The 26523-nt window shown below is 38.2% G+C and overlaps 1 protein-coding gene across 1 annotated transcript in view; it reads left to right on the top strand.

The window, feature by feature from the left end:
• Nucleotides 1–12163: 12163 nt before the first annotated feature.
• The window catches only part of FGF14 (fibroblast growth factor 14), a 305075-nt gene continuing 290715 nt past the window's right edge, over nt 12164–26523 (top strand). Inside the window, exon 1 of the mRNA XM_007953819.2 lies at nt 12164–12356. Within this exon, the coding sequence (XP_007952010.1) occupies nt 12164–12356 (193 nt within the window). The remainder of the gene's footprint in view (nt 12357–26523) is intronic.

Below are 26523 nucleotides of genomic sequence, written 5' to 3'. Positions count from 1 at the left end.
GCTTTGTAAAGCTAAACCATCTGCTAGTATCAATCTGGTACTGCTTCTATAGGGTAGAATGTTCACAAATCTTTGCTTCCATAGTTTCCACTTTTTCTTTATTGATTCAAAATATTAAGTCACAATAAAATTCCTTCCAGGTTTTTTAATGGATGGAAAGCTTTTGCCTACTAGCAATAAAACATTTTATTAATCAACAAGAGTGAATCATATGAATATGGGAAAATTGGAAGCCATCCAAAATAAAATGGAACAAATAAAGTTTGATAGCTTAAGCACCACTCAAAACCAAACCAAACCCACTACCATCGAGGGTTTCCAAGGTTGTACAAAGAAGGAGCTCTGGTAGCATAGTGGCTAAAGCACTTGACTGCTAACCAGAAGGCTGGTGGTTCAAACCCACCAGCCACTCCTCGGAAGGAAGGTTGGGCAATCCTACTTTCGTAGTGATACTGCCTCGGAAACCCAAGGAGGGGTCGCTATGAGTCAGGGCCGACTCGACGGCACATAACAACAACAACAACATATCTTTACAAAAGCAGACTGCCTCATCTTTCTCCCATGGAGCAGCTTGAGAGTTTGAACTACTGACCTTTTGGTTAGCAGTCCAATGCCTTAATCAGAACCCCTGACCCTAGGCATTAGTGAGCTAAAAAGGACTGGTATTGGCCATTTTGAATTGGACACACCTATGATCTACTATGTCAAGAAGGACAAATTGAAGAAGAATAGTGTCACATTCGTCATCAAAAAGAACATTTCAAGATCTCTCCTTGAGGTACAATGCTAATAGTGGTAGTATAAGATCCATACACTTAAGGCTGTATCTTTCAACATACTTATTCAATCTGTATACTGAGCAAATAATCCGAGAAGCTGGACTATATGAAGAAGAATGTGGCATTGAGCTGCAGGAAGACTCATTAACAACCTGCAATATGCAGATGACACAACCTTGTTTTGCTGAAAGTGAAGAAGTCTTGAAGCACTTGCTGATGAAAATCAAAGGCTGCAGCTTTCAATATGGATTTCACCTCAACATAAAGAAAATAAAAAATCCTTACAACTGGACCGATAAGCAACATCATGCTAAATGGAGAAAAGATCTAAGTTGTCAAAGATTTAATTTAACTTGGATCCATAATCAACACCCAAGGAACCAGCAGTGAAGAAATGAAATGACATACTGCATTGGAAAAACTTCTTCAAAAGACCTCTTTAAAATGTTAAAGAGCAAAGATGTCACTTTGAAGACTAAGGTGTGCCTGAGGCAAGCCATGGCCTTTTCAGTAGCCTTATATGCATGTGAAAGTTGGACAATGGATAAGGAAGACCATAAGAAAAGTTGATGCATTTGAATTGTGGTGTTGGTGAAAAATGTTGAATGTACCATGAATTGCTAGAGGAATGAACAAATCTGTCTTGGAGGAAGTAAAGTCAGAATGATTCTTAGAAGTGAAGATGGGTAGACTTTGCCTCTTGTACTTTGTACCTGTTATAAATAGGGACCAGTCTCTGGAGAAGGACATCATATTTGGTAAAGAGTATGGTCAATGAAAAAGAAAAAGACCTCAACAAGATGGAATGACACAGTGGCTGCAACAATGGACTCAAGCATAGCAATGATTGTGAGGATGTTGCAGAACAAAGTAGTTTTTGTTTTGTTATACATGAGGTCACTATGAGTCAAAACTCACTCAGCAGCATCTAACAATAAGGAAAACCAGTTAATATGACTATTAGTCACATTTACCAACCAACCACTAATGCCAAAGATGAAGAAATTGAAGATTTTCACCAGCTTCTACAGTTTGAAATTGTTCAAACATGCAATCAAGATACATTGATAATTACTGGTGATTAGAATGCAAAAGTTAGAAACAAAGAAGGATTAAAAAAAACTCAAACCCACTGTCATCGAGTTGATTCTGACTTATAGAGATCTTTAGAACAGAGCACAACTGGCCCATAGGGTTTCCAAGGCTGCAAATCTTTATGAAAGCAGAGTGTCTCATTTTTCTCCCACACAGAACTTTTGCTTAGCAGCAGAATACTTTAACCACACACACAAGAGGTCCTTAAAGAAGGCTTAGTAGCTGCAAAATATGGCCCTCGTGATAGAAATGATGTCAGAGAACACATGATAGAATTTGCAAGACTGTAGCATTATTCATTGCAAACACCCCTTTTCAACAACATAAAGGAAGAATATATATGTGGCTCTCACCCTATGGAATATACAAGAATCAAATTGACTACATCTGTGGAAGGAGACGATGGAGAAGGTCAACATCATTATAACAATAAGGCCAGGGGCCAACTATAGAGCAGACCTTTAATTTCTCATCTGCTAGGTTGAGTTGAACCTGAAGAAAATTTTAAAAAAAGTACCCGAAAGCCAGAGTACAACATTGGGGCATATTTCACCTGAATTTAAAGACCATCTCAAGAATAGATTTGACACATAGAAGACTAGACAAGTAGTGGGGTGACATCAAGGACATCATACATACAAAAGATCATTAAAAAGACAGGAAAGGGGGAAAGACCAAAAGGGATTTCAGAAGAGACTCTGAAATTTGCTCTTGAATGTGCTGTAATTAAATTGAATGGAAGAAATGAGGTAAATGAGCTGAACTGAAGATTTCAAAGGGATCTCAAAAAAGCAAAGTAAAATATTATAACATAACTTGGAGATAGAAAACCAAAAGAAAAGAAAACATTCAACATTTCTCAACAGAAGGAATTGAAGAATAAGTTCAAGCCTCGAGTTCCAATATGGAAGAATTTTATGGAAAAGATATTGAGCAAAGCAGGAAGCATCAAAAGAAGATAGGAGGAACACACAGAATCACTGTACCAAAAAGAATTGGTCAGTGTTCAACCATTTTAGGAGGCAGTATATGATCAAGAACTGATGGTAGTGAAGGAAGACGTACAAGAAAAAATAAACAAATAAAGCTCCAGGAACTGATGGACTACCAATTGAGTTGTTTCAACAAATGGATGCAAAGCTGGAAGCCCTCACTCATCTATTCCAAGAAATGTGGCCAACAAACTAGAAGAGATCTACATTTGTGCCTGTCCCAAGTAAAAGAGATCCAACAGAATGTGGAAATTATCAAACAATATCGTTAGTATCAGACACAAGTAAAATTTTGCTGAAGATAATTTTTAAATGATTACAATAGTGCATTGACTGGGAACTTCTAGAAATCCAAGCCAGATTCAAAAGAGGATGTGGAACAAGGCATATCATTGCTGATGTCAGATGAATCTTAGCTGAAAGCAGAGAATACTAGGAAGATATTGTATTGACTATGAAAAGGGATTTGACTGTGTGGATTATAACAAATTAAAGATAACATTGAGAAGAATGGGTATTCCAGAATTTAATTGTACTCATGCAGGACCTATATATAGACCATGAGGCAGTCATTTGAACAGAACAAGGGGGTACTGAATAGTTTAAAATAAGGAAAAGTGTACGTCAGCATTGCATCCTTTCACCATACTTGTTCATTTTCTATGCTGAGCAAATAATCCAAGAAGATGGACTATATGATGAAGAATGCAGAATCAGGATTGGAGGAAGACTCATTAACAACTTGTGATATGCAGATGACACCACCTTGCTTGCTGAAAGCAAAGAGGACTTGAAGTACTTACTGATGAAGATAAAAGACTGTAGTCTTTGGTATGGATTACACCTGAACATAAAGAAAACAAAAGTCTTCCCAATTGGATCCATAAGCAACATCATGATAAACTGAGAAAATATCGACATTGTCAAGGATTTCATTTTCCTTGGATCTACAATCAACACCCATGGAAGCAGCAGTCAAGAAATCAAATGACATATTGCTTTGGGCAAGTATGCTGCAAAAGACCTTTTTAAGCTGTTTATATATATATATATCACTTTGAGGAATAAGGTGTGCCAAGCCATGGTGTTTTCAATCATCTCATATGCATGTAAAAGCTGGAAAATGGACAAGGAAGACTGAAGAAGAAATGATGCTTTAAATGTTGATGGTGGTGAACAATAATGAATAGACTATGGACTCCCAGAAGAATGAGCAAATCTGTCTTGGAAGAAGGACAGCCAGAATGCTTCTTAGAAGCAAGGATGGTGGAACTTCATCTCATGTACTTTGAACATTTTATCAGGAAGCGCTAGTCCTTGGAGAAGAATATCATGCTTGGTAGAGGGACTGATATGGTGGCTGCAACAATGAGCTCAATCATAGCAAGGATTTTGAGGATGTCACAGGACCAGACATTATTTTGTCCTGCTGGACATGAGGTCACTATGAGTCAGAACAGACACTATAGCACCTATTGACAACAAAAGCATTCACTTAGATAGTCTTTTGAATCTAGTGTATAGGTCAATAATACTACCACAAGAAAGTAAAATATGATTTTGAACTTGAACTCTAGCAAATGAGTAGGGTTTCAGTCTTAATTAACTTGTTGAAAATTGGTCCTGAGTATATATTAACATTATCTTTTGATGCTCTTCTAAATGATTAATAATGAAAAGGTATTTCAATATTTACTGCATTCCCAGAAGTATCTTTTACATATTCATATAAGACCTGAAATGAACAGAGGTATAAATGAAAAAAAAAAGTTAAGTACTGTTTTTTAGTAAAACCATGCAAAATCTCATCATTTTGAAACTCAAGAATCTGTGCAACAAAATCATCTAAAACATAATAAAAACTCAGAAGGCAAGAAAGAAAAAGTTTCTTTAATAAGGAAATTAATAGCAATAAGAGTTTCTTGCTTATATACACTCCTTACTTAGAATTCATTTGGTTTTATATTTGTAGGTAAGTCTAACAAATGTGTTTATCTAGCTTCCAATTCTATGATGCATTAGATGTAGCAATTTTGAAAATATTATCAACCGGCAGTTTGATAACAAAGGAGAAAACAGGGCAGAAGGTCACAAAGATCAGTCATTTAGTCTTCCAATTCAAGAAGAGTCAGTCTCACGTCTTTCAGTAAGCCCTGAGGGGATCATCACTAAAATACAGAACTCAAACTACATGTCATGTTATGTTGAACTTAAGCCTTCAAACAAAGGCTAAAGTATCTCAGTATATCTTACTTATGAGGTTGAGATTTTGTGTAATCCAGATAGATAAACTTTTAGATATCTTGGTGTTTAAAGAGATCAAGCCTCATGGCATGGGGAAATTCATGCTGACACACTGGACTAAATAAGATTTCCTGCTCTTCTTATTTGGTATTAACTATCTGTCTGTCTGTCCATATACCCAACTTATTAATTCTTTCTTTCAAAAAGCAAGTATTTAAAGAATACCTACCCTGTGCTTGGTACTATTCTAAGCATTGGAAATATAGCAATAAACAAAGGAAACAAAATCTGTACCCTCATCAGCTTATATATTAAAAGAATACAGCCCCAATAAATAAGGACAACATAGAAACAACAACAACAAAACTCACTGCCGTTGAGTAAATTCTGACTCCTAGTGACCCAATAGTGGCTAAAGCACTTGACTGCTAACCAGAAGGCTGGCGGTTCAAACCCACTAGCCACTCCTCAAAAGGAAGGTTGGGCAATCCTACTTCCGTAGTGATACTGCCTCGGAAACCCAAGGAGGGGTCGCTATGAGTCGGGGTCGACTCGACGGCACATAACAACAACAACAACAACAAGTGACCCAATAGGACAGAGTAGAACTGCCCCATAGAGTTTTGTATGTTATAATCTTTATTTTAAAAAAGGAAGCAGACTGTCACATCTTTCTCCCCTGGAATGGCTGGTGGATTCAAACCACTGACCTTTGGTTAACAGCCAAGTACTTCAACCACTGCACCATTAGGGCTCTTTAAGGAAAACATCCAGAATTTCTAAAAATTGTAAGTGCTATGTAGAATCATAAAACAGGAGAGGGAAAAGGGATTACCTGTGATTGCTGCTAAAGAGCTCTAGGGACATAGTGGGTAAGGCATTTGTATGCTAACCACAAGGTCAGTGGTTCATACCCATCAGCTGCTCCATGGGAGGAAGAAGAGGCCATCTGCTTTCATATAGATTTAGAGCCTTGGAAACCCAATGGGGGTTGCTATGAGTTGGAATCGACTCAATGACAGTAGGTTGGGTGCTTGCCGGTTTCAATTTTAAATAGATTTGTGAGAGAAGGCATCAACTGAGAAGATAGTATGTGTACAAAGATTTAAAGAGGGTGAGAGAGTTAGATGCAACAGCAAGTAGAAAGTTTCTATTGTAGAAGCATGTCAGCTGGTTTGAGAAACAGCAGGCTACGAAGTGAATGAAGGAACATAAGCAGATGATGTCTGAACAAATGAAGGTAGAAGTAGGTCATAAATCATATGGAGCATTGTAGGTCACACAAAGACATTAGTTTTCTATTGAGGTGTAGGAGTTTGATCAGGGGTGTGATGTAATCTGGTTTGTTCCATCAGTGTTTTGGCTGCAGTGTTGAGAATGCTAAGAGCAAAGGGGAAAAAAAATCACTGCCATCAAGTCGATTCCAACTCATAGCAACCCCCTTTGGGTTTCCAAGACAGTAAATCTTTACAGAAGTAGCTGGTGGGTTTGAACCGCCGACCTTCTGGTTAGCAGTCAAATGCCTTAGGCATTATACCACCAGAGTGCTGATAAGAACAAGAGTGGATCTTAAATGACCAGTTAGGTTAATCTCACAATAGTCCAAGCAAAATATAATGATGGCTCAGGTAATGGAGGTAGCAGTGAAGATGAAGTGATCATATTTTGAAGTTAGAGAAATAGATTTTATTGAGGATTTCTATATGGGATGTTATAGAAATAGATGAAATTAACAAGAATAAGAAGAATGGAGTTGCCATTTCAGAAACTGGGTAGATTGTAAGAAGAACAGGTTTGGGAATGGGAATAAAGAGTTTAGTTTTGGATATGTTAAAGATGCCTCTTAGATATATTTGTAGCACTTTAAATCTAGCTTTCTCTTTATTTAATAAATATTAATTGTTGATAAAGGCATTATGGAAGCATTTACAGGGAACATTAGACTCAGCCTTAGTTCGGTGGGAAAGTTGTGAGAAGTTTTCCCAAATAAGACAAGAAGGCTGAAACCTAAATTAAACCATGTTTCAAGGTGACTCTTTATTTGTTCCTTTTTATTTAAAAATCTACTGTCTTACTTTCTAAAGTGTTATAATATACATATTTGTTGTTGTTGTTGTTATGTGCTGTCAAGTTGGCCCTGACTCATAGCGACCCCTCCTTGGGTTTCTGAGGCACTATCACTATGGAAGTAGATTGCCCCATCTTACTTCCGAGGAGTGACTGGTGAGTTTGAACCGCCAGCCTTCTGATTAGCAGTCAAGTACCTTAGGCACTATGCTACCAAAGCTCCTAATGTACATATTAAACCCTCAGTAAAGTCTTGATTATCAAATAAGTGAAGGCCTGAGTGGTGAAGTATTAAGTAAGTAACAACAGTTACTATTCATTAACTTATCACTCTATACTAGGCACTCTTTTGAGTATTTTACACACATGTTCTCATTTAATTCACATATAAATCATACTGTATCATTGTGTCAATTTTAAGAAAACAAAACAGAGGTTAATAAACTGCCCAAGAACACACAGTCAAGTCTTTGACTTACTCCAATTGTAGTTTTAACTACTCTTTTATAATACAAAGGGGTAGAATGGGGTATAAAGAATAAAACAATTTTAAGCAGAGTGAACAGCATATTCAGAGCAGGGCAACCAAAGGAAGCATGACATCTTTGGGAGATTTGCAAGCATGACAGAGCAGTGAGGTAATTATGTTCTGATGAACTGATGTTTGTATTATACTTAGCAGTTTTAAAAGTATTTTCTAATAGGCACTCATAAAGATGTCTGTGAGGGGGGGAAATGTTTTTACTATCACTATTTAATGGATGAGAAATAGGCTTAAATTCACTAATTTGGTCAATTAGTAACTGAGACTCAAACTCAGACTTCTTTCACCAAAACTTAAAACAAGTTTTAGTTTCTTTTTATTTTGAATGATGTACTGTATCCATTCAGGAGTTGAGGAAATATTCATAGGGATATGTGTATTTTTATACTGAAAAAAATATGGAAATTGGAAATAGTTTATAATATAAAAATGAGTGGTGTGGATGATGACAATGACAATGATAATAACTGTCATTTATTGAACACTTAGGATACATCAGGCACTGTTCTAGGATCTTTATAATCGTTTACTAAATTTAATCTCAAGAGAGTTGATTAGGAAATTCTATTATCATCTCAATTTTAGACATGAGAAAATTGGTTGAGGCTGAGGTAGGCTCAAGCAATTTACTGGTGATCATCACACCACTAGAAAGTTGCAGTGAAGAAAAGAACTGATATCAGAAAGTAGCCTGAAATCAGAGGTCAGCCTTCTAACAGTTTAGTCAGGAGCTACATTACCCAGCCAGTACTTGAATGTTTTGTTTCTGTAATACAGCCAAACATGAAACTGACAGCTTGGAGTAGGTTCTGATGAGTGAGAAATTATTGTCTGAATTATAACAACGTATGGATTTGTTCACTGGCCTTGAAACGGTTTTCGCCCTAGCTTCACACATGCTTTTATCACAGCTTAAGACAGCAGATGGCCCTCTTGCGTTTTCTTTCGCTTACCTCTGCCTGTAAACAACTAAATAGCGTTTCTTTTCTTTTTCTTTTCTTTTTTTTTTTTTTCTTGAGAGCAAGGAGGGAAAAAGCAGGGATTAAGCTAAAAGAACTTGATTATCCCAATGCTGCCCCACCCCTATGCTACCTTAAAACAGAAAGCCTCAAAGATTAGAAACGACCGCTTGAGGTTTGTGAAATTCACAATTTCAATAGACACTTTGAGGCTGAAAAGTGTGCTGTTCCAGGCGCTGCACCAGGGGTCGGAATGCATCAAGAAAGAAAAGCATAGTATTTTTCGGTTATCAAAAAGCTGAAAGGCTTTGTGCTCCAGGTGTGTTATTAGTGTCAGTGGAAGCTGTGAAGATTAATTTCCTTTCCACCTTGCGGATGGGCGGAGGGAGAGGAGAGGAAGGTGAAAAATGGAAGGGAGTATCAGAGACCCTCACAGCCAGAGCTTCTTATTACTCACAGGAACTTGCTTCGGCTTGGAAAGCTACAACTCGGGCGGGATCCTGTCCGTGGTGCTGAAACACAGCCTCGTCTGGAGGTTGCGGAACAAGGAACGGAAGGGTCTGAGGAAGCCTAAAACCAACGTCTTTAATGAATTATACAAAGATTTTGGGAGGAAAGACTGCATTATAAGAAAATATCTCGGAGGAAAATAATTAATACAACTATAACAACAAGTAGTGTGATCTCACTCTTTTCAAGTAATATAGTTGACAACAATAGTAACAATAATAGTAACAACAACAAACCTTTAAAAGCAAACTAGGTTATTATGTTGGTTGGGGTAATTGTACTAGATATAAGGCATCGTTATGCTTGACTTTCTTTTTTCTTTCAAAAACTCACTACAAAAGCTTTAAGTAAATTTACTTTAATTTAAAACTCATTAAAAAATTCCAATCCAAGACTTCCAAAATATTCATGCTGGTCTTCAATGAAGGAAGCCAAGAGTAGCAACTCGTTATATTAAATAGGACTTATTTCAGTGATTAAAAGGTCAGACATACTTTATTTGCCATTTTACTACATGTACATCTCTCTGTAGATGGACTCTCACTAAACAGGGACATAGCAACGCAATATACACTAAAAATGGAAGAACAAAGACATATGAAACAGAACATAAAGGTAGAGAAAAATAATTAGCATGCACCTTTTCCTCATTTTTCCTATCTAATGGATGGTTAGAGATTACAAATTTCTGGCAAAAATATGCTCGCATATTTCTTTTCATATGCTGTTTCGTAGATGTAACATAACGAGGTAGGGGAAATAAACTTACAGAGTACTCTACTTAATATTAAATACATTATACACAATCCTAAATCCAGTGATATCTGCACTGGACCCAAATCTACTCACTTCCATTAGAACAAAAGAAGACTTATTAATACAGATGAGGGTAAACACAGCAAACAGCAATAGAGCAGTAATTGCTCACAAGGAGAGGTTGTGGATAAGTTCTGTAGATCAGAAGCTGTCTAGCCTCCCTGTAATCAGCCCTTAGCTCCCTTCTCCCACATGCCTTGTTGCGATTCTCTGTAGTACTTTATTACCTGTTCCCGAGACAAAGAGAGAGTGCGTGTTGGTAACAAACTGCTCCCAGGGCTGCGACGTAGGTGTTCCCCTCCTTTTTCCAGCTTTATAGCAGTCACTGGAGAAGTGATTTTTACAAGTCTCCTGATTACCAAATGAGTAATTTGGTCCTATCCTTTACACTGTATTGTAAGAAGTCTAGTTTTTCATTTCATTTTTTTCTTTAACTTCCTGTGATGATAACAAAAACAGTGCAAAGGGAAAAAGAAAAAGTAAGAAGCCCCTAGCAAGAAACTGCTTTGGCTTCTGTCACTCGGAACCAATCCTAGAGACCATGGATGAAGTGTTTCTCTCTCAATCTCCTTGTTTTTCAGGTGTCCTCCACTTCCTCTCTTCTTCCTGTGCCTTCAAATTTTTCAATTATCCAAGACAGAACACTATCAGGACACAGATAAAGAGGAGAGGCACTGGCTATTGTATTTGAATTTCGGACATAGTTCATATTACTTTGCTCCCTGGCAGGAGCTTCCCTACAGGAGAAAAGACTTAGGTACAAAAAGATGAGAGCTTAAATTGGAGTATCCCTGAGTGTAGGTTGTCTTTCCCATCCCTAGAATATTGTCACACCTCCCTTAATATTTCTGCCGCGACTTCCTCAGTATTCTCCTGAGCGTTATATCCTATCCAGCTGCTGTTTTGTGGCTGCCAGCTCCTCCTCCAACTGCTAGAGAGCACAATTGGGAAGTTTTTTTTTTTTTTTTTTTCATGCCACCTTGTCACATCTTCTCGCCTTCCCTCCTTTTTTGTTCCATGTCACCATTTCAAAATGGCAAGCTTACCCTTCCTAGCAGCAGTAGGAAGAGTCCAGCAAGTTTGGGTGAACTAGGTGAAGAGTGGAGGCGCCTCCCTTCTCAGGATACACTCTCCTCCCTTTCAGTCTCCCTCCCATTCCCTCCTCCTTCCCGGTTTTAGGGTGCTTGGTGCTGAAGGGATTAGCTGGGAGGGCAGAAACCACCTCACCCTGCTACTGCAGCTGAGTTTCTGTGGACCAGGAGCCACGTTAAGATCGAGAAGTCCAGTTAAGCCACGGAAGCGACAAAAATCAGCGCGTTTTCTCTAAGAAAAAGCGCACCGATATTCCTTCAATTCCACCTCCTTTGGTCCAGCTTCTTTGTATCCCCTCTACAATCTATCTTATCTTTCTTTTTTAAACATTTAAAATCATTATATGCGTGTTTTTCCCCCCCTCCGGAATAGTAGACACAGGAGGGAGACTAGGTGGGGGGATGTAGTGGGTTAAGAACTGAGCACTTTGATTAGAAATCTCCAGAGAGAAGATTGCTCTCTCCAGATGCTGATTTCCAAAGCACTTGACAATCACCGGCACAAGCCCAGAGCAGGCGGCGGCGGCGGCGGCGGCGGCAAAACCGGCCGGTGGGCAGCTCGAGCCCGGTGCTGAGTCTTGCCCAGCAAGCTCCTGTTCGGACCAAAGAGCAGAGACACTGCCGGGACCTCCCCTCCATCTGGTGCTCAAGAAGAAGGCGGCCTTTTCTATCTCACTCTCGGAAGGCAGGCAGGACAAAAAGGCAGCACGGGTGGCAGTGGCGGCCACCGACAGGGCTCCAGCTGCTCGTGGTGACAGGCTGCGCCCGCACTGGCCGCCCCACTCCTGCCGGCGCGGCCGGGCGGCGACAGACACGACCTCGGGCTCCTCGGGCTTGCCCGCTGCGCTCCGGGCGCATCTGCGCGCCTAGCCCCGCGCTCCGCGGAGAGAGCTATGGGTCCTAGTCGGGACTGAGTTCCCTTACCTCTCTCCCCAACCCCTCCATCCTTTCCCCTTCTGCTTTCCCGAGGGCGAGTTGCGGTCTGCGCCGCCCCTTACCTCTCCCGTGCCCCTAGCTCCCCTTCCCTCTACCCCCTTCCCTTCCTGAACCCATTCCCTAGGCCACCATGGCCGCGGCTATTGCCAGCGGCTTGATCCGCCAGAAGCGGCAGGCGCGAGAGCAGCACTGGGACCGGCCGTCTGCCAGCAGGAGGCGGAGCAGCCCCAGCAAGAACCGCGGGCTCTGCAACGGCAACCTGGTGGATATCTTCTCCAAAGTGCGCATCTTCGGCCTCAAGAAGCGCAGGTTGCGGCGCCAAGGTCTGTGTGGGTCACTATTGGGAGGTACGCCCTCGGATCTCTCCCATATCCTCGCCTGGAGTCTCCTTGGCCTCCCCTCTTTCCTTTTCTCCCTCTACGGGTCCACCTCCCACCCTCAGTCAAGGTCTCCCTAGTGAGAGCTCCGAGCGCCTTCCGCGGGAGCTGGGAATCTGCTCTCAGGCAACCTGTAGCCACTGAAAACTCAACCCTGCCAGGTTCTGGCAAGTTGTTGGCTCGCTCCTCGCCGTGCTCTCCGAATTTCATGCGGGCTGGGTCCAGAAACATCTGTTTCTACTTCGAAGGTCTTGGCTTCCCCTGAGGACAGAGGTTTAGACCAGGTTGCTCTGTGATCCTAGAACATTAGGAGAGGATTTTTGTACCCGAAAAACATCAGGGTCGCTTTCCCTGCTCCCAGCTGATTTTCCTGTGGCCTAACTTGCCCCCCCCCCCCGCCAGGTCTCTTAGAAATCTCCTTGGCTCTCAGCAGGCACTGGTGTAAGAAGTGAGTGGAGGATGTGTGTGAACCATGGGTTAGTTCAACTGAAATTTACCAGAAAGCTGTTTAGCAGTTAGCCAGCAGCATCGGGCGTCCCATAGCACCTCAGTCAAATTTTAGGATTGGATGGAGGAGGCGAAGCAATGAATAAAGAATGAGTCTTAACTGGGTGTTTGGTGAAGTATAAATTCCTAATGTGAGTCAGTTTTAATTGAAGGACGGGAGAATTCCATGAGACAAAACAAGCAGACACTACATAAAGATGACTAGACTAGTTGCTTTGATTCACATAATATTGGAGAAACAGTGCCCAGTATGACCTTCTCTTTTCACTTTTAAAATGTCAGAGTCTGAGAAAGCAACCCCATCAAGATATTGGGCCCAGTAGCTTTTGTTTCTCTCTCTGCTTGCTTCCACATCCAGTTGCTAAGGGTGGTTGTTTTGAGAGTATGTGGGGTGTTATGTGCAAGAAAGGGGAATGCTTGCTTTTCATTACCAAATGGGTTTGGCAGGAAACATCAAAGAATATATTTACATTAATAGGAGTGTATGTTTGCCCAGCACCTTATATTCTCGGTACCCAGCTGTGTTTGTTTTAAATACCATGTTGTTTCAAAGACAGGGGAGAGAAGCATATGCTGTACTTGTGTGACTATATGTGTGTTGTGTATACATTTACAAATCTATAACCCAAAGTTTTAGTACTTGTTGTTTATAAAGGCTAAAGCTAAATGCCAAAAAAAGACACTCACTTATAGCACAATTAAGAAATTGGAGATTACTTGTTCTTCAAATCAAGCTTCAAAGGCAAAAATCTGGGAAAAAAAAATCAGAGTAGAAATGTGATAAGAAATATAAATGTAATATGTAACATTACTTCTTGATGAAAGATTTGGGGATATTGATACTTTCAGATGAGTATGGAAGCTATTAAGAAAGATAAATTTAGATTTCCCACTTTAGCTTAGAGACTTAACCACACCCCTGTGTGTTAGATGGCCAGCTCAACTGTTTTAAGCACCAGTGATCCTTGGAGTGGCACTTTATTGTGACTTACAGTGTTTGCATCACACCTTATTTCATCAGACAGATATCTTGTAGGATACAGCTTTTACCAGGTAGAGCTCCAAATTTACCATACTTAAATAAACATTTTCCCTTTTATATAATCACATTTTAATTTAAATACTGATGGAAACTTACTATATGTATTCTTTAAATCTATCCCCAGTAGATTACTTTATAAATATGGACAATAAATGTTTTGTGTCACATTGAGTGGTGAAAGAGGGTTTGCTCTACAGTATTGACTCTTCTTGTTGTTGTTGTTGTTATGTGCCCTCGAATCAGACCCAACTCATAGTGACCCCTCCTTGGGTTTCCAAGGCAGTATCACTATGGACATAGATTGCCCCATCTTCTTTCCAAGACTCTTAAGACGGGTGTATTATTTTTTCCAGATACAGAAAAATATCTGAGCTTGTTAGTAGTCTCTTTGCCCATTTTTAGCCTTGACTGCTCTCTTGGAATTCATGAGTTCAAAATGATGCTCATGCCTCAATGCTGTGAAGAAAAATATATCTGAGGTAACTTTCATTACATAATTTTTTAGTGGGAAATATCATCAGTCTTTCTTCATATTCCTCATATCAGAAATATATATATATATATGGTTTTCCATTCAACAGTTCATGCACATGTGGATTCATGACATTGATTGCGATCCCCATAAGAGAAATATAGTCTTTTGTGAGGAAAAATATAGACACTATGTATTTCTCACAAGGAATCCTGGTGGTGCAGTGGTTAAAGTGCTTGACTGCTAACCAAAAGGTCAGTAGTTCAAACCCACTCCACAGGAGAAAGATATGGGAGTCTGCCACATCTTTCAAGTATCAGAAAGGAATTATTTTACTACTTTTACCAATTTTAAGAAAAACAAATATTAAAACTTTATGTTATATAAATTATACTTTAGTATATATTTATATAATTTCATATTCTTATATGTAACTATCTGTAATTATTAGATTATTTGAGTAATCTTCCAGAAAATCTTTAAAGCATACTTACCTTTTCCTCAAATTCTCACTGTTTGTGTAGGAAATGCCCCCAGGAAATTTTTAAAATTTGATTTATTAATTTAAAAATATAAATTTTAAGTTTGACAATTTTATATATCATTCTGTTTGAAAATTGTTAATTTGACAAACAGTTATTGAGTCCCTACAACATGCCAGGTCCAGTCTTAGGTATTAGATATAGAGCAGTGAATAGAACAAATTAAGTCACTTCCACCATGGAGCTTGCAAACTTGAGGTAGAAAATCATTACACATGTAAAAGAACATATTAATAAGACATTACAAAATTCAGAGTTCTGTAAAGCAAGCAAGTAGAGGGCTGAGATAGAGAATCATGGAGGTGAGAGTGACAGAAGGGAGAGCTAATGAGATCAAATGGTTAGGGTGGACCACAATGAGACCTTTAGGTAGAGGGCTGACATCTAAGAAGGATGCAAATGTTTGAAGATCAAGTGGCAGGAACAATGTAAGCAGAGACCTTGATGTAGGAAAAGTCTTAATTCTATTGGGACAAGCAAAAGAAGTGTAGACACTTTAAGTAGACTCTCAATTATACTACATTCAAAATGTTTGCAGGCAGGATAATAGATGAGCTCCACCTTTTGAATTTTGAGGAAGGGCAACATATTTCTTAAATGTATGGTTTGGTGTTTTTTTTTGTTGTTGTTGTTGATGTTTGTTTGTTTTTAACACTTCATTACAAAGTGATTTACTTAATGTAAAGAGGATGACTAATATTTACCTATCCATTCTGAATAGGGGCCCTAACTCCATACCACCAACAACCTCTATCCCCATTGGGTGTTTTTTATACCAGTGAGTTGCTCTTATAAAGGAGAGAAACATACAACATGGCTACTAGAAGTGGGAGTGTACTAAGACTATGCTACTTTTACAGCTTAATTTCTCTCTATCCTTCCTCACCCCAATATTCCATAGACTACAACTGCCCTTCAGTGCACATCAAATTAACCACATACTTTCAAATCTGTGTGATTTTGTTTTATTGTGTGCCTAGAATCTTTTTCCCTCTTTCATGTTTACCTGTTGAAATTAGCTTCTTTTTTCTTTTCTTTTTTAATGCTTGGAGAAAAGCACCATCTCCTTTGAGAAGTCTTCCCTCATTCCATTGAACTGAAAATAAACTGCCTGTGGCATTTTATGCCTTACTCTTATTTTCACCTGACAATAACTAGTTGGGTACACATTTTCAGCATATAGCAGTTAGGAACACAGTCTGTGTTTTCTTCACCTTTATATGTTCTTAAGCCTTGATAGAATGTTTGCTCTTCACTGCTCTTTAATTGAAGTGAAATAAGGAAAAGAGGCTCAAAGCTAAGAAAATGTTCTTGAACCATTGTGCTCAAAATAGACTATTTTAGAGGTAAAAATACTTTTTTTGTGTATGTACAAAACATTTGTCATTTTAACATTTCTTATATATATATTTAAGTGACATTAATTATGTTTGTTAGGAGCTCTGGTGGCATAATGCCTAAGGCATTTGACTGCTAACCAGAAGGGTGGCAGTTCAAACTCACCAGTCACTCCTTGGAAGGAAGGTTGGGCAATCTACTTCCATATTGATGTTGCTGTTGTTGTTGTTATGTGCCGTCGAGTCAGCCCTGACTCATAGCGACCCCTCCTTGGGTTTCCGAGGCAGTATCACTACGGAAGTAGGATTGCCCAACCTTCCTTCCGAGGAGTGGCTGGTGGGTTTGAACCGCCAGCCTTCTGGTTAGCAGTCAAGTGCCTTAGCCACTATGCTACCAGAGCTCCATATTGATACTGCCTTGGAAACCCAAGGAGGGGTCGCTATGAGTCAGGTCAGACTCAATGGCACATAACAACAAACAACAACAACAAATTACATTTGTCATGTTGTTTAATAGTCACCTTTACCTGTTCTTAAACTTTTCTGTCACTTTTAGCAGAAGTTCAGTGTCCTCAGAGTGCATTTTTCTCCCTCCCTCCAACTGCCCCTAGTAACTACTAATAGATGGTCTCTATACTGTGCCACCAGAGCTCCCAAGTAAATATATTTTGTTACTGTTGTTATGTGCCGTCAAGTCGCCCCAACTCATAGCGACCTCTCCTTGGGTTGCTTAGGCAGTATCACTACAGAAGTAGATTGCCCAACCTTCCTTCCCAGGAGCTGGGCAATCTACTTCTGTAGTGATACTGCCTCGGCAACCCAGGGAGGGGTCGCTATGAGTAGGAGCCAACTCGAGAGCACATAACAACAACATATATTTGCTTGGGAGTTTGGTGGCATAGTGCCTAAGGCATTTGACTGCTAACCAGAAGGCTGGCAGTTCAAACCCACTAGCCACTCCTCAGAAGGAAGGTTGGACAATCTACTTCTGTAATGATACCACCTTGGAAACTCAAGGAGGGGTCTCTACGAGTTGGATCTAACTTGACATCAGTGAGGTTTCTTTTCTTTTTTTTTTTTTGGTATATATTTGCCTATTCTAAATATTTCCTATAAGTGAGATCATGCAATATGTGTCCTTTTTCTGTCTTTCTCTAATTCATTCCTTTTCTGAGGGATTATAGACCAACTGTATATTTGTGAGATATATATACAAGAATACAAGAACATAACATGCCTCACTTAGAGTTTAATTAATTTATTAAAAATAGATATTTAGATATATATTAATTTAACTAAAGATAGAGGAAAGCACAAAGAAATAAACAGTTTGAAAATAGTTTCATTATTTGGAATCTTAAAACATCAAAGTAGAAACTGCATGCAGTGATGTACAATAAACATGTACCTAGAAGGGGTTACATTTTTATTTTGAGTCTTTAAATCAGACAACACCCTTCATTGCTGGTAAGATAATAATCTTCCAAACAATTTGGTGTGATTAATGCAATTGTTTCTTGAAATTTGCTTTTTTGAGTACTGCATAGGAGTCATAGTATTGTGTGTCATGCTCATTTAATCAATAGTTGGGTGGGTTTCTTACTAATGCATCTTACCTGCAATAAGTAATAGGATGTCATAGAAAATAAGGAGTGAAAAATAAATTACTCACAATCTGCAGTCAAGTTACATTTTAATATAAAAACACAGAAATGTAAGTACACACATTTAAAAAAAAAACAAAAAACCTGCTTTATTCCAGTGTGAATAAAACAAGAAACCCTAAGTCATCTAAAGAAAAGAAAAGCAACTGAACTTTTTGCAAGATACTGTAAGGGAAGTTTTCACCCTCTCAGACAATAGTCATAGGAGATAGTAATAAGATGACCATTGTTCTTTTTTTTGCTGCTTCTTCAGTGTCACTACTATGTAAAAATTAAAAGACCACATGCTTGTTTTGGTTGCTTATAAAAAAATAAGCAAGAAAGCATTTTTCTCCAAATTGCCATCCTTCTTTTCTCTTGCAAGTGTGTTTTTGGGTTTCCTAAGGCCATGCCTGAGGGTGTTTCCTACATATCTTATGATACCTGTTGCTAACTTTCTATTTGTGAATTATGTTGAGTTTAGATAAAATTACACTCTTTCTAACTTGAAATGTCTTATTTTTAATACTTTTAATACATTTTTCAAATGGGGGTTTCTAAGTGAGAGATCCTATGATATTACTGAATTGGTAAATGAAATAATGTTAGAAACAATAACATGTGTACCTTGCTTTCCTTCTGTAGCTTAATTGTTATGATTTCAATATTCTATATTTGATATAGATTTCTAGAAATGATTAATACCATAGTGGTGTAATAAGCAAAGTGTAAAATAATAGGTGAAGTAAGACATAAGTAAGATTATGTAAGATGATTTTCTTTGGGGTGCATGAGATTCATAAATTGAGTTGGTTTTTCATATACTGAGAACATAGTACTTCATTGACAATTGCCTGGTGAAGAAATCCTTCACAGTTTCTTTATAAAGCATTTCAGAGGCACCAACATTTCCCCATCCCCACCCTAAACCATTACTAATGACAAGTGTCAATTTATATTTCAAGTTAGTAGAATTATAGTTCTGAATTACTATTTAGCCCTATATTTGTATTATTTCTTAATAACTCCATGATATATAAAGTTACTATGAGGATAATTATTGTTACCCTGGACATGAATGTCCCCTCTCTTCAATGTAAAATAATAAGTAATTTAGATTTTATTCCCTTAATTCAAAAAGAACTGCAGAAATGTAAAGGAAAAAGGTAGATGAAATGTTTTTCAATCTTATTTATACATTTACACATGGAGCTGGAATTCTGGCTTTCTTTCTAGTTGTGCTTTATAATATTTTCTCCCCAAAAGATGAGAAACTTTATTGAAAAGGACTATGATGTTTAGACAATGCAAAGTGGATGTGATTTTAAAAATATTTTAACATCCAAGGGCTAAAGAGTCAATGATACCATAATGGTAAACTCAAACATGTAAGAGACTGTATTAGGGGGTTTAATGCAATTTAATGCCAACTGCACATGTCGGTGCTACCTGAAAATAACTAATTCAGTAATTTTACTTATAATGATCCCAAAATTCATTTTGAGTAACTCAGATCACATGAAAATGCTATTGTTAATGGGGGTAAGGGATTAGTTGTTGGGAATGGTGGAAGAATCTAGGCACACTTGAACCTTTGTGTGATAGTTATAACTTTCACATTCCAGGGAGAATTCCTCTTTTCATAAAGTAATTTGTGTGTGTGTGTGTGTGTGTGTTTGTGAAATATGAGTTTTGTTCTATACTTTTCTACTTTTTTGATATAAGGTTTAATAAGGATCCATATAGTATGACCATGGAGGAAAGCTGCTTAGAAGTCAGTGTTTCCTCAGTACCCAACCTTAAACTGACCCTCTACGAGTACTTGTTGAATGAATAAAAAATTCCACATTTCTTAGGACATACATATACAGTGATAGAGTGTGAAATTTGGGCTCAATTCATACATAAAAATGGCTACAATTGACTAGGTACTTATTAATATACATAACAACATACATGACGTCCTGTTTCAGGGACTCTGCTATTACTATTTAATGCTCACAACCACCCTATATAGTGGGTACATGAATATTATTCATAATTTTAAAAATGAGGAAACTTTCACACATAAAAAAGTGAATAAATTGGCCAGTTTCACATAGCTTAGTAAACAGTGGTGCTAGGACTAAAACACAGGTTTTCAGTCTGACTCCAGAGACCCTGCTCTCAACCAACACCAGTTGTCTATTGCTGTATATTTTATATTCATTCTCTCAATTAGTTGAGATTCCTCACCATTTCATAGCATAGGAAACTAAGGACCAGAGATTTCACGTATTACCAAAAACTTACACCTGGCAAGTGATACAGACAGCATTCAAAGAGAAATCTGTCTATCCTAAATCCTCTATCTTTTACCCCCTTATTTCACACTGTTTCAGTTCCTCATAAGATTGTAAACTCTCATTAATGAAAGTCATGCTACTTCAGGACATATGGTAGATGCTCAGCATGTGAACTTGCTGACTGAATGAGTGTAACAGTGTTTGCCTTGATATAAAGAAAGATTTGTGGGCACTGAGGAAAAGAGGTAGAAAAATTAAATATATTTTACCAAACCATTTTTGACATTGGAATGTAATTTTTTTTTCCAAAAGTGTCTGGATGTGACACATATTGGTGTAATCTCCTTAATGAACTGCAACATTGACCTGAAATTCTGATAAGGATTAATTTAGAATGTTTTCATTAGTATATAATTAATTTTCTTGTTAAATCCTTTATTTCATTAATATTGCTAGACTATATATTTTAGACATTTCTTCTTTTCAGTAAGATCCTGTAATAATTATATTCCTTATAGGCCTTATTATAGATGAGGAACTGAAGAAAACCACAAAGGTAATAGGGTCACAAATTAATCACGAATATTACATGCAGACTCTGTTAGAAATCTAGATACTGTCCGTGGTGTATTTGCTGCTTTTGAATTAACACATTGACTCATAACACTTTCTTAATGAGGTCTTAGATCTTGTTCTTAGAATTAATACTAGAAAAACATAGTATACTCTAGTCTAATAAGTTGGTAAATTTTATTATACACTCTGAAGTTATGCAATTTTTGACTCTGGAATTTCCTTACAAATCTAATTATATGTTACTTGGAGAATTTTAAAAAATTGGATTATATTATCTGGCTCTACTTTCCTTGCTTTATGTACATGGTAAAAATAACTATTTAATTCAACTGTCCACCTCTTTTGTATCTGCAGCTACACAGCTGATTTTGTACCTAACTACATGGTTTGGTCTCACTTTAACTGCACAGTCAGTAACCTCAAGGGCCCATTAGTACATTTTTTTAAAGTTCATTTTCATTTAACTAGGTAATATTTATTTCCTTCTTTCTCTCATTTCTAATCTCAAATATGGCTTTACTTTCTATTTCTCTGAGAAAATAGAAATAATCAGAGAAAAATTTTCACATAATCCACAACTGCTTTTATTAGTCTATCTACAGATCTATCCATATACTCTTCTTTTGCTATTGAACTATTGGGTGAACACTGGCTCTCCTTATCTAAGATCAAGACCTTCTCAAATTGTGCAGAAGAGCCTCTCTCATACTCAAGGACATGAATCCAATAATTCTCTTCTTCCTTCTGCATATAAAATTTCCATATGCTACTGTATTATTCTCATCAGCATATACATATGCTCTAATATATCCCAGCTTAAAAAGGAACTCCGTCTTAATCATGCATTCCTCTCTAGCTATTCAACCACTTGTCTATTTTTTTTAAATAAAACTCTTTAAAAATAAATCTCTAACACCTCTCTTTCCATTCTTTCTTGAGCCCTTTCCATTTGAGTTTCTTCTCTACCAATAGACTGCTCTTGTCAAGGTCACCAACGACTTGCAAGGTGCCAAAACCAAGGGTCTATTCTTAGTCATTATACTGATTGTGTAGCATTTAACATTCATATTTTCAAAAATAATTTGTATTTTTTACTGTAATGTGGGTACAGTTATCATTATAGTGCTTTAAATATATTATTTACTTCACCAAAAACTCTTCATGTGATCTTTTCATAGCTATGATATGTTTGCATTTTTAATTGACTAGTATTAATGTGCTAACTGCTGTCATCATGTGTCATCAAGTCCTACCAAGCTCTGACTCCAGCTTGATTCACCACTGAAAGGCAATACTTGTTATTTCCTTACTAACGAAGACTGTCCCTTTCATTTTATCTGTGTTGGCCTGAGTGATGTGTCTTTAGGAAATAAACTGAGAGAAGAATGGTCTTTCATAGTCTTTTATTTTTTATTTTAGTCTTTAAATTCAAATGCAATGATTTTTTGACTAAGCAGTCACCATTTTCAAATACCTTAATTACTAGCATAGTCAATAATACTTGGTTAAATGAAATTTTCATTTTTTTTAAACTTATTGTGATCTGGGTAAAGGTTTACAGAGCAAATTGGTTTTCCACTCAACATTTCATACACATTTTATTCCATGACCTTGACTGCAGTTCCTACAATGTAACACCCCTCTTCCCCCTTCCTCCCTGTGATTACCATTTCCCTTTGTCCTTCTTTTCTACCCCTTTTCTGTTTTCTGAAATTTATCCATGACAAGTGCTTTCCTTTTGGTCTCACATGGTTGATTGTTCTTACAGGTGTGTACCTCCTTAATGTTATTGTTCACCTCATAGGGTGTGTATTGTTTGGCTGAAGGTTGAACCACAGGTATGAGTTCACTTCCAGGCTTGAAAGGTAACTAAGAATCATAGTCCCGGGGGGTTCCACCAGTCTCTGTCAGGCCAGTAAGCCTGGGCTTTTTATGATTTTGAGTTTTGTTCCAAATTATTCTCCCATTCTACCCAAGACTTTCAACTGTGATTCCTTATAGAGCAGTTGGCAGTGGTAGCAGGGCACAATCTAGTTCTTCTGGGCTCAGAGTCATGGAGGCTGAAGTTCACATGGTCCATTTTGCAAAGAACATCTGTGAGGTGTTGACGATGATGAGTTGGCAACTGGAGTATAGGAATAGATTTACAGAAGAGTTCTGTTGTCTCTAGGGGTAATGTATAACTGCTGGGTTCAATGGCTATTATGTGAAGATAATTCACAGTAAACTCATGAATACTTGATACATATGATTTGTTTATTTGTTCATTTGGTTTCTTTAGAATCCAAGAATTCTATCCCTTTTGAAGAGGTCTTTAAGACAGAGAGAATCTTGATTAATGCAATTTTATTCCACTCCATGTGTCTTTTATTGCTTTGAATTTCTGTAAATAAATCATGCCTATTATTAGATGAGGTTCACAGTGGTTTAAGGACTTGGATGCTAACAGAAAGGTTGGCAGTTCGAACCTATCAGCTACCCCAGGGGAGAAAGATATGACAGTCTGTTTCCGTACACATTTCTAGCCGTGGAAACTCTTGGAACAGATCTACTCTGTTGTGCAGGGTCATTATGAGCTGGAACCAACTCCATGGCAGTGGGTTTGGGTTTTGGTTTTTTATCCTTAGGGATGTTATGTCCTTCAAATATTTGTTCATGACTTTTTTAATCCTCCTTACCATTTGACCAAGTTATAATTGTTTAACTCTATTAATCTTTCCGATAAGTAAATGCCACCAGCACCTTAATCATTTCTGTGGCTTGGATTGTTCAATAATTACCTCATCCTATTCCAGCAAATGAAATGACTTCTATTTTCGTAAAGAATGTCATGCTGAGGCTAACCTCGATATAGAGGAGACTGAGTGCATCTGCCGTCTCCCTTCTTACTGAGCGTAGGGGTCTGAACTTGAACAGAGGGGAGAGGAAACTGGGTAAGTTTATGTAAGGCATGTATGAACAAGAGTTAGGTACTGGACTGTTAACTGAAAGTACGGCAGTTCAAACCCACCAGCTGCTCCATGGGATAAAAGACCTGGTGATCTGCTCCCATAAAGATTTCAGCTTAGGAAACCCTGTGGGGCAGTTCTACTCTGTCCTGTAGGGTTGCTATGAATTAGAATTGATTCATGACCCAAAACAAGAATAACAACATGCCAGTTTGATCTCATGCCTGAAAAGTGAGATTAAAAGAAAAGTGCAGGGAAAGGGACCAAATATCTTGACTGCATGTGCCAAGACTAGAGACTTTGTATGCCACACCTCTCACTTCTCCCATCCTCAGGAAATAGGTGCTTTTATTCCCATTTTCATGAATTAGGAGAACTAAAGGAATTTTTCCAGGGATTCCTCTTTGGCAGAGGTAGTGTTTGAACCCAGTTCTGACTGATACAGGGTATATGTTTTTCAAATGAATGCAGACTCAATAAATTCTAAATAATAAAGGAATTCAACATCACATTCCAGCATCTTTTTCAGCTCATCCCTGGGATAGGCAAGAATGCCTACTTCACCAACGTCATGGGTTGCCTCTGTTCATATCTTCTTGTTGTTGTTATTTGCCCTCAAGTTGGACCCGACTCATAGCGACCCCTCCTTGGGTTTCTGAGGCAGTATCACTACAGAAGTAGATTGCCCAACCTTCCTTCCGAGGAGTGGTTGGTGGGTTTGAACTGCCAGCCTTCTGGTTAGCAGTCAAGTGCCTTAGGCACTATGCTACCAGGGCTCCATATGGCTCTGTATAAGAAGAACAAGGGACCTCACATAGAAGCAGTGCCTCTGGCTCTGCCTCCATTTTTCATTTCTATCCCATAGTTGGAACATGAAGTCAAAAAGCTGTACAGAATGGCAGAGCCCAGTTACTTTTATCCCATAATCTCAGATTTTTCTTTTGGAGTGAACTGTCACCAGAGGATGTTGCAATATTGAAGTCTTACTGTAAGGTTTAGAGTATTTCATGTTCAATTTTTATTTTCTCCATCCCATGGCCTTTGGCTTTTGGAAAATTATAAGAGTTGCTGAATTTTCAAGTATATTACATTAACTAGGAAAAGTTTCCTGTTCCCATGGTACTGCTGTTGAACTGATGCCATTTTATCCTTAGAAATGTCCCTAGTGCCTAAGCGTTCCCATAAATGTTATCACTTCCATTTCTGGGTGGTTTATTGTTGTATAGTCAAGTGAAACTGGAACCCCATAGTGCAATATTAAGCACTTTTTGCAACTTGTATGCCAAAAATTCAACCTAAAGGTACAATTTTTATACCTCTGTGGGTTTTTCTTTTTCCCTATGACAGTATTAGCAAGGCATTATTTCAACACAATTTCCCTAGGTTATAACATAAATATTCCTTTTTGTTCACTTTTTAAAGAAGGAAGCACAGCACTTTGCAACATCACAGTTTTTTAATACTAGCCAAGGTGTCTTTATAATTGGCTGGCTTCATGTTGCTGTTCTTTTTATTCATTTATTTATTTTCTTTTTCTTCCCCCAACAAGTTGCCCATTATCTTATCTTCTGGTGTGGGCCCATGGATTTTTTTCTTAAAAAGTCAATGCAAAAAAATACTCAAAATCTCACCCCCACTACTCCCTTCACACCCTTCCCCTGTTACTTACTGCTGTTCCTACTTCTGCCCAGTCCTCCAACAAACAAATGACATCCACACTTCCATGGTGCTGTGGGGTGATGGTATGAACACCAACTCAAACAGAGACCCTGGACCTCACTCAGCAGTAGCTACCTGGGCAAACTTGACAAATCTGGTAATGTGTGGAAAGTTATGCAATGTGAAGGTTGGATGAGGCAATTTTGAAGACAGCTTAATTTTTTCTTTTGCTCCTTTGTTTAGAACCTCCTATGATTAGGCCTTTGAAAATAGAGACAAAACCAAATCTCTTTGCCATAGGGCTTATATTTTGCATTCAAGGGTCATCTTCAGAGCACAATTGCCCTCTCAGTGTTGTATTCTCAGTGTCTGCCTCTCTGTCCTGCTGCCCTTGAAGTTTTATAATGTACTTTGACTACATGATTCCTGTTGGCTGCTCACTAAATGCAGCCTGAAAATAGTTGGATAATTTTCCCTGTTTATTGCATATATATTCTGCCTTTGAGGATTTATAATGCAAATAATGTCTGTATCTGTTGCTTGGGATTGAGAAAATTGCAGATATAGGTGTTCTTATCTGTGTGTGTAGATAAAAATGTTGATGTGCAACTTTCTATGTGATGTAGCTAAGACATGGGGCATAAAAGCAATCTAAGTTATAAGTATGTTTAACTCCCCCCAGATAACACACACACACACACACACACGCATGTATATACAAAGAGCTCTGGTGGCACGGTGCCTAAGGCATTTGACTGATAACTAGAAGGTTGGTAGTTCAAACCCACCAGCTACTCTGCAGAAGGAAGACTGGGCAATCTACTTCCATAAAGATTTGTTGTTGTTGTTATTTGCCATTGAGTCTGACCTGATTCATAGTGACCCCATCCTTGGGTTTCCAAGGCAGTATCACTACGGAAGTAGATTGCCCAACTTTCCTTCCAAGGAGTGGCTGGTGGGTTTAAATCTCCAGCCTTCTGGTTAGCAGCCAAGTGCTTTAGACACTACACTACCAGAGCTCCTTCCATAAAGATTTACTGCCTTAGAAACATAACGGGAGTTGCTATGAGTTGGAATCAACTCAGTGGCACTGAGTTTGGTT

Source organism: Orycteropus afer, unplaced genomic scaffold (assembly GCF_000298275.1).
Source record: "Orycteropus afer afer isolate SDZICR_OR568_19922 unplaced genomic scaffold, OryAfe1.0 scaffold00417, whole genome shotgun sequence".
Taxonomy (NCBI): domain Eukaryota; kingdom Metazoa; phylum Chordata; class Mammalia; order Tubulidentata; family Orycteropodidae; genus Orycteropus; species Orycteropus afer.
The sequence above is the reverse complement of the archived record's forward strand: the minus strand, read 5'-3'. Positions and strand labels throughout refer to the sequence as shown.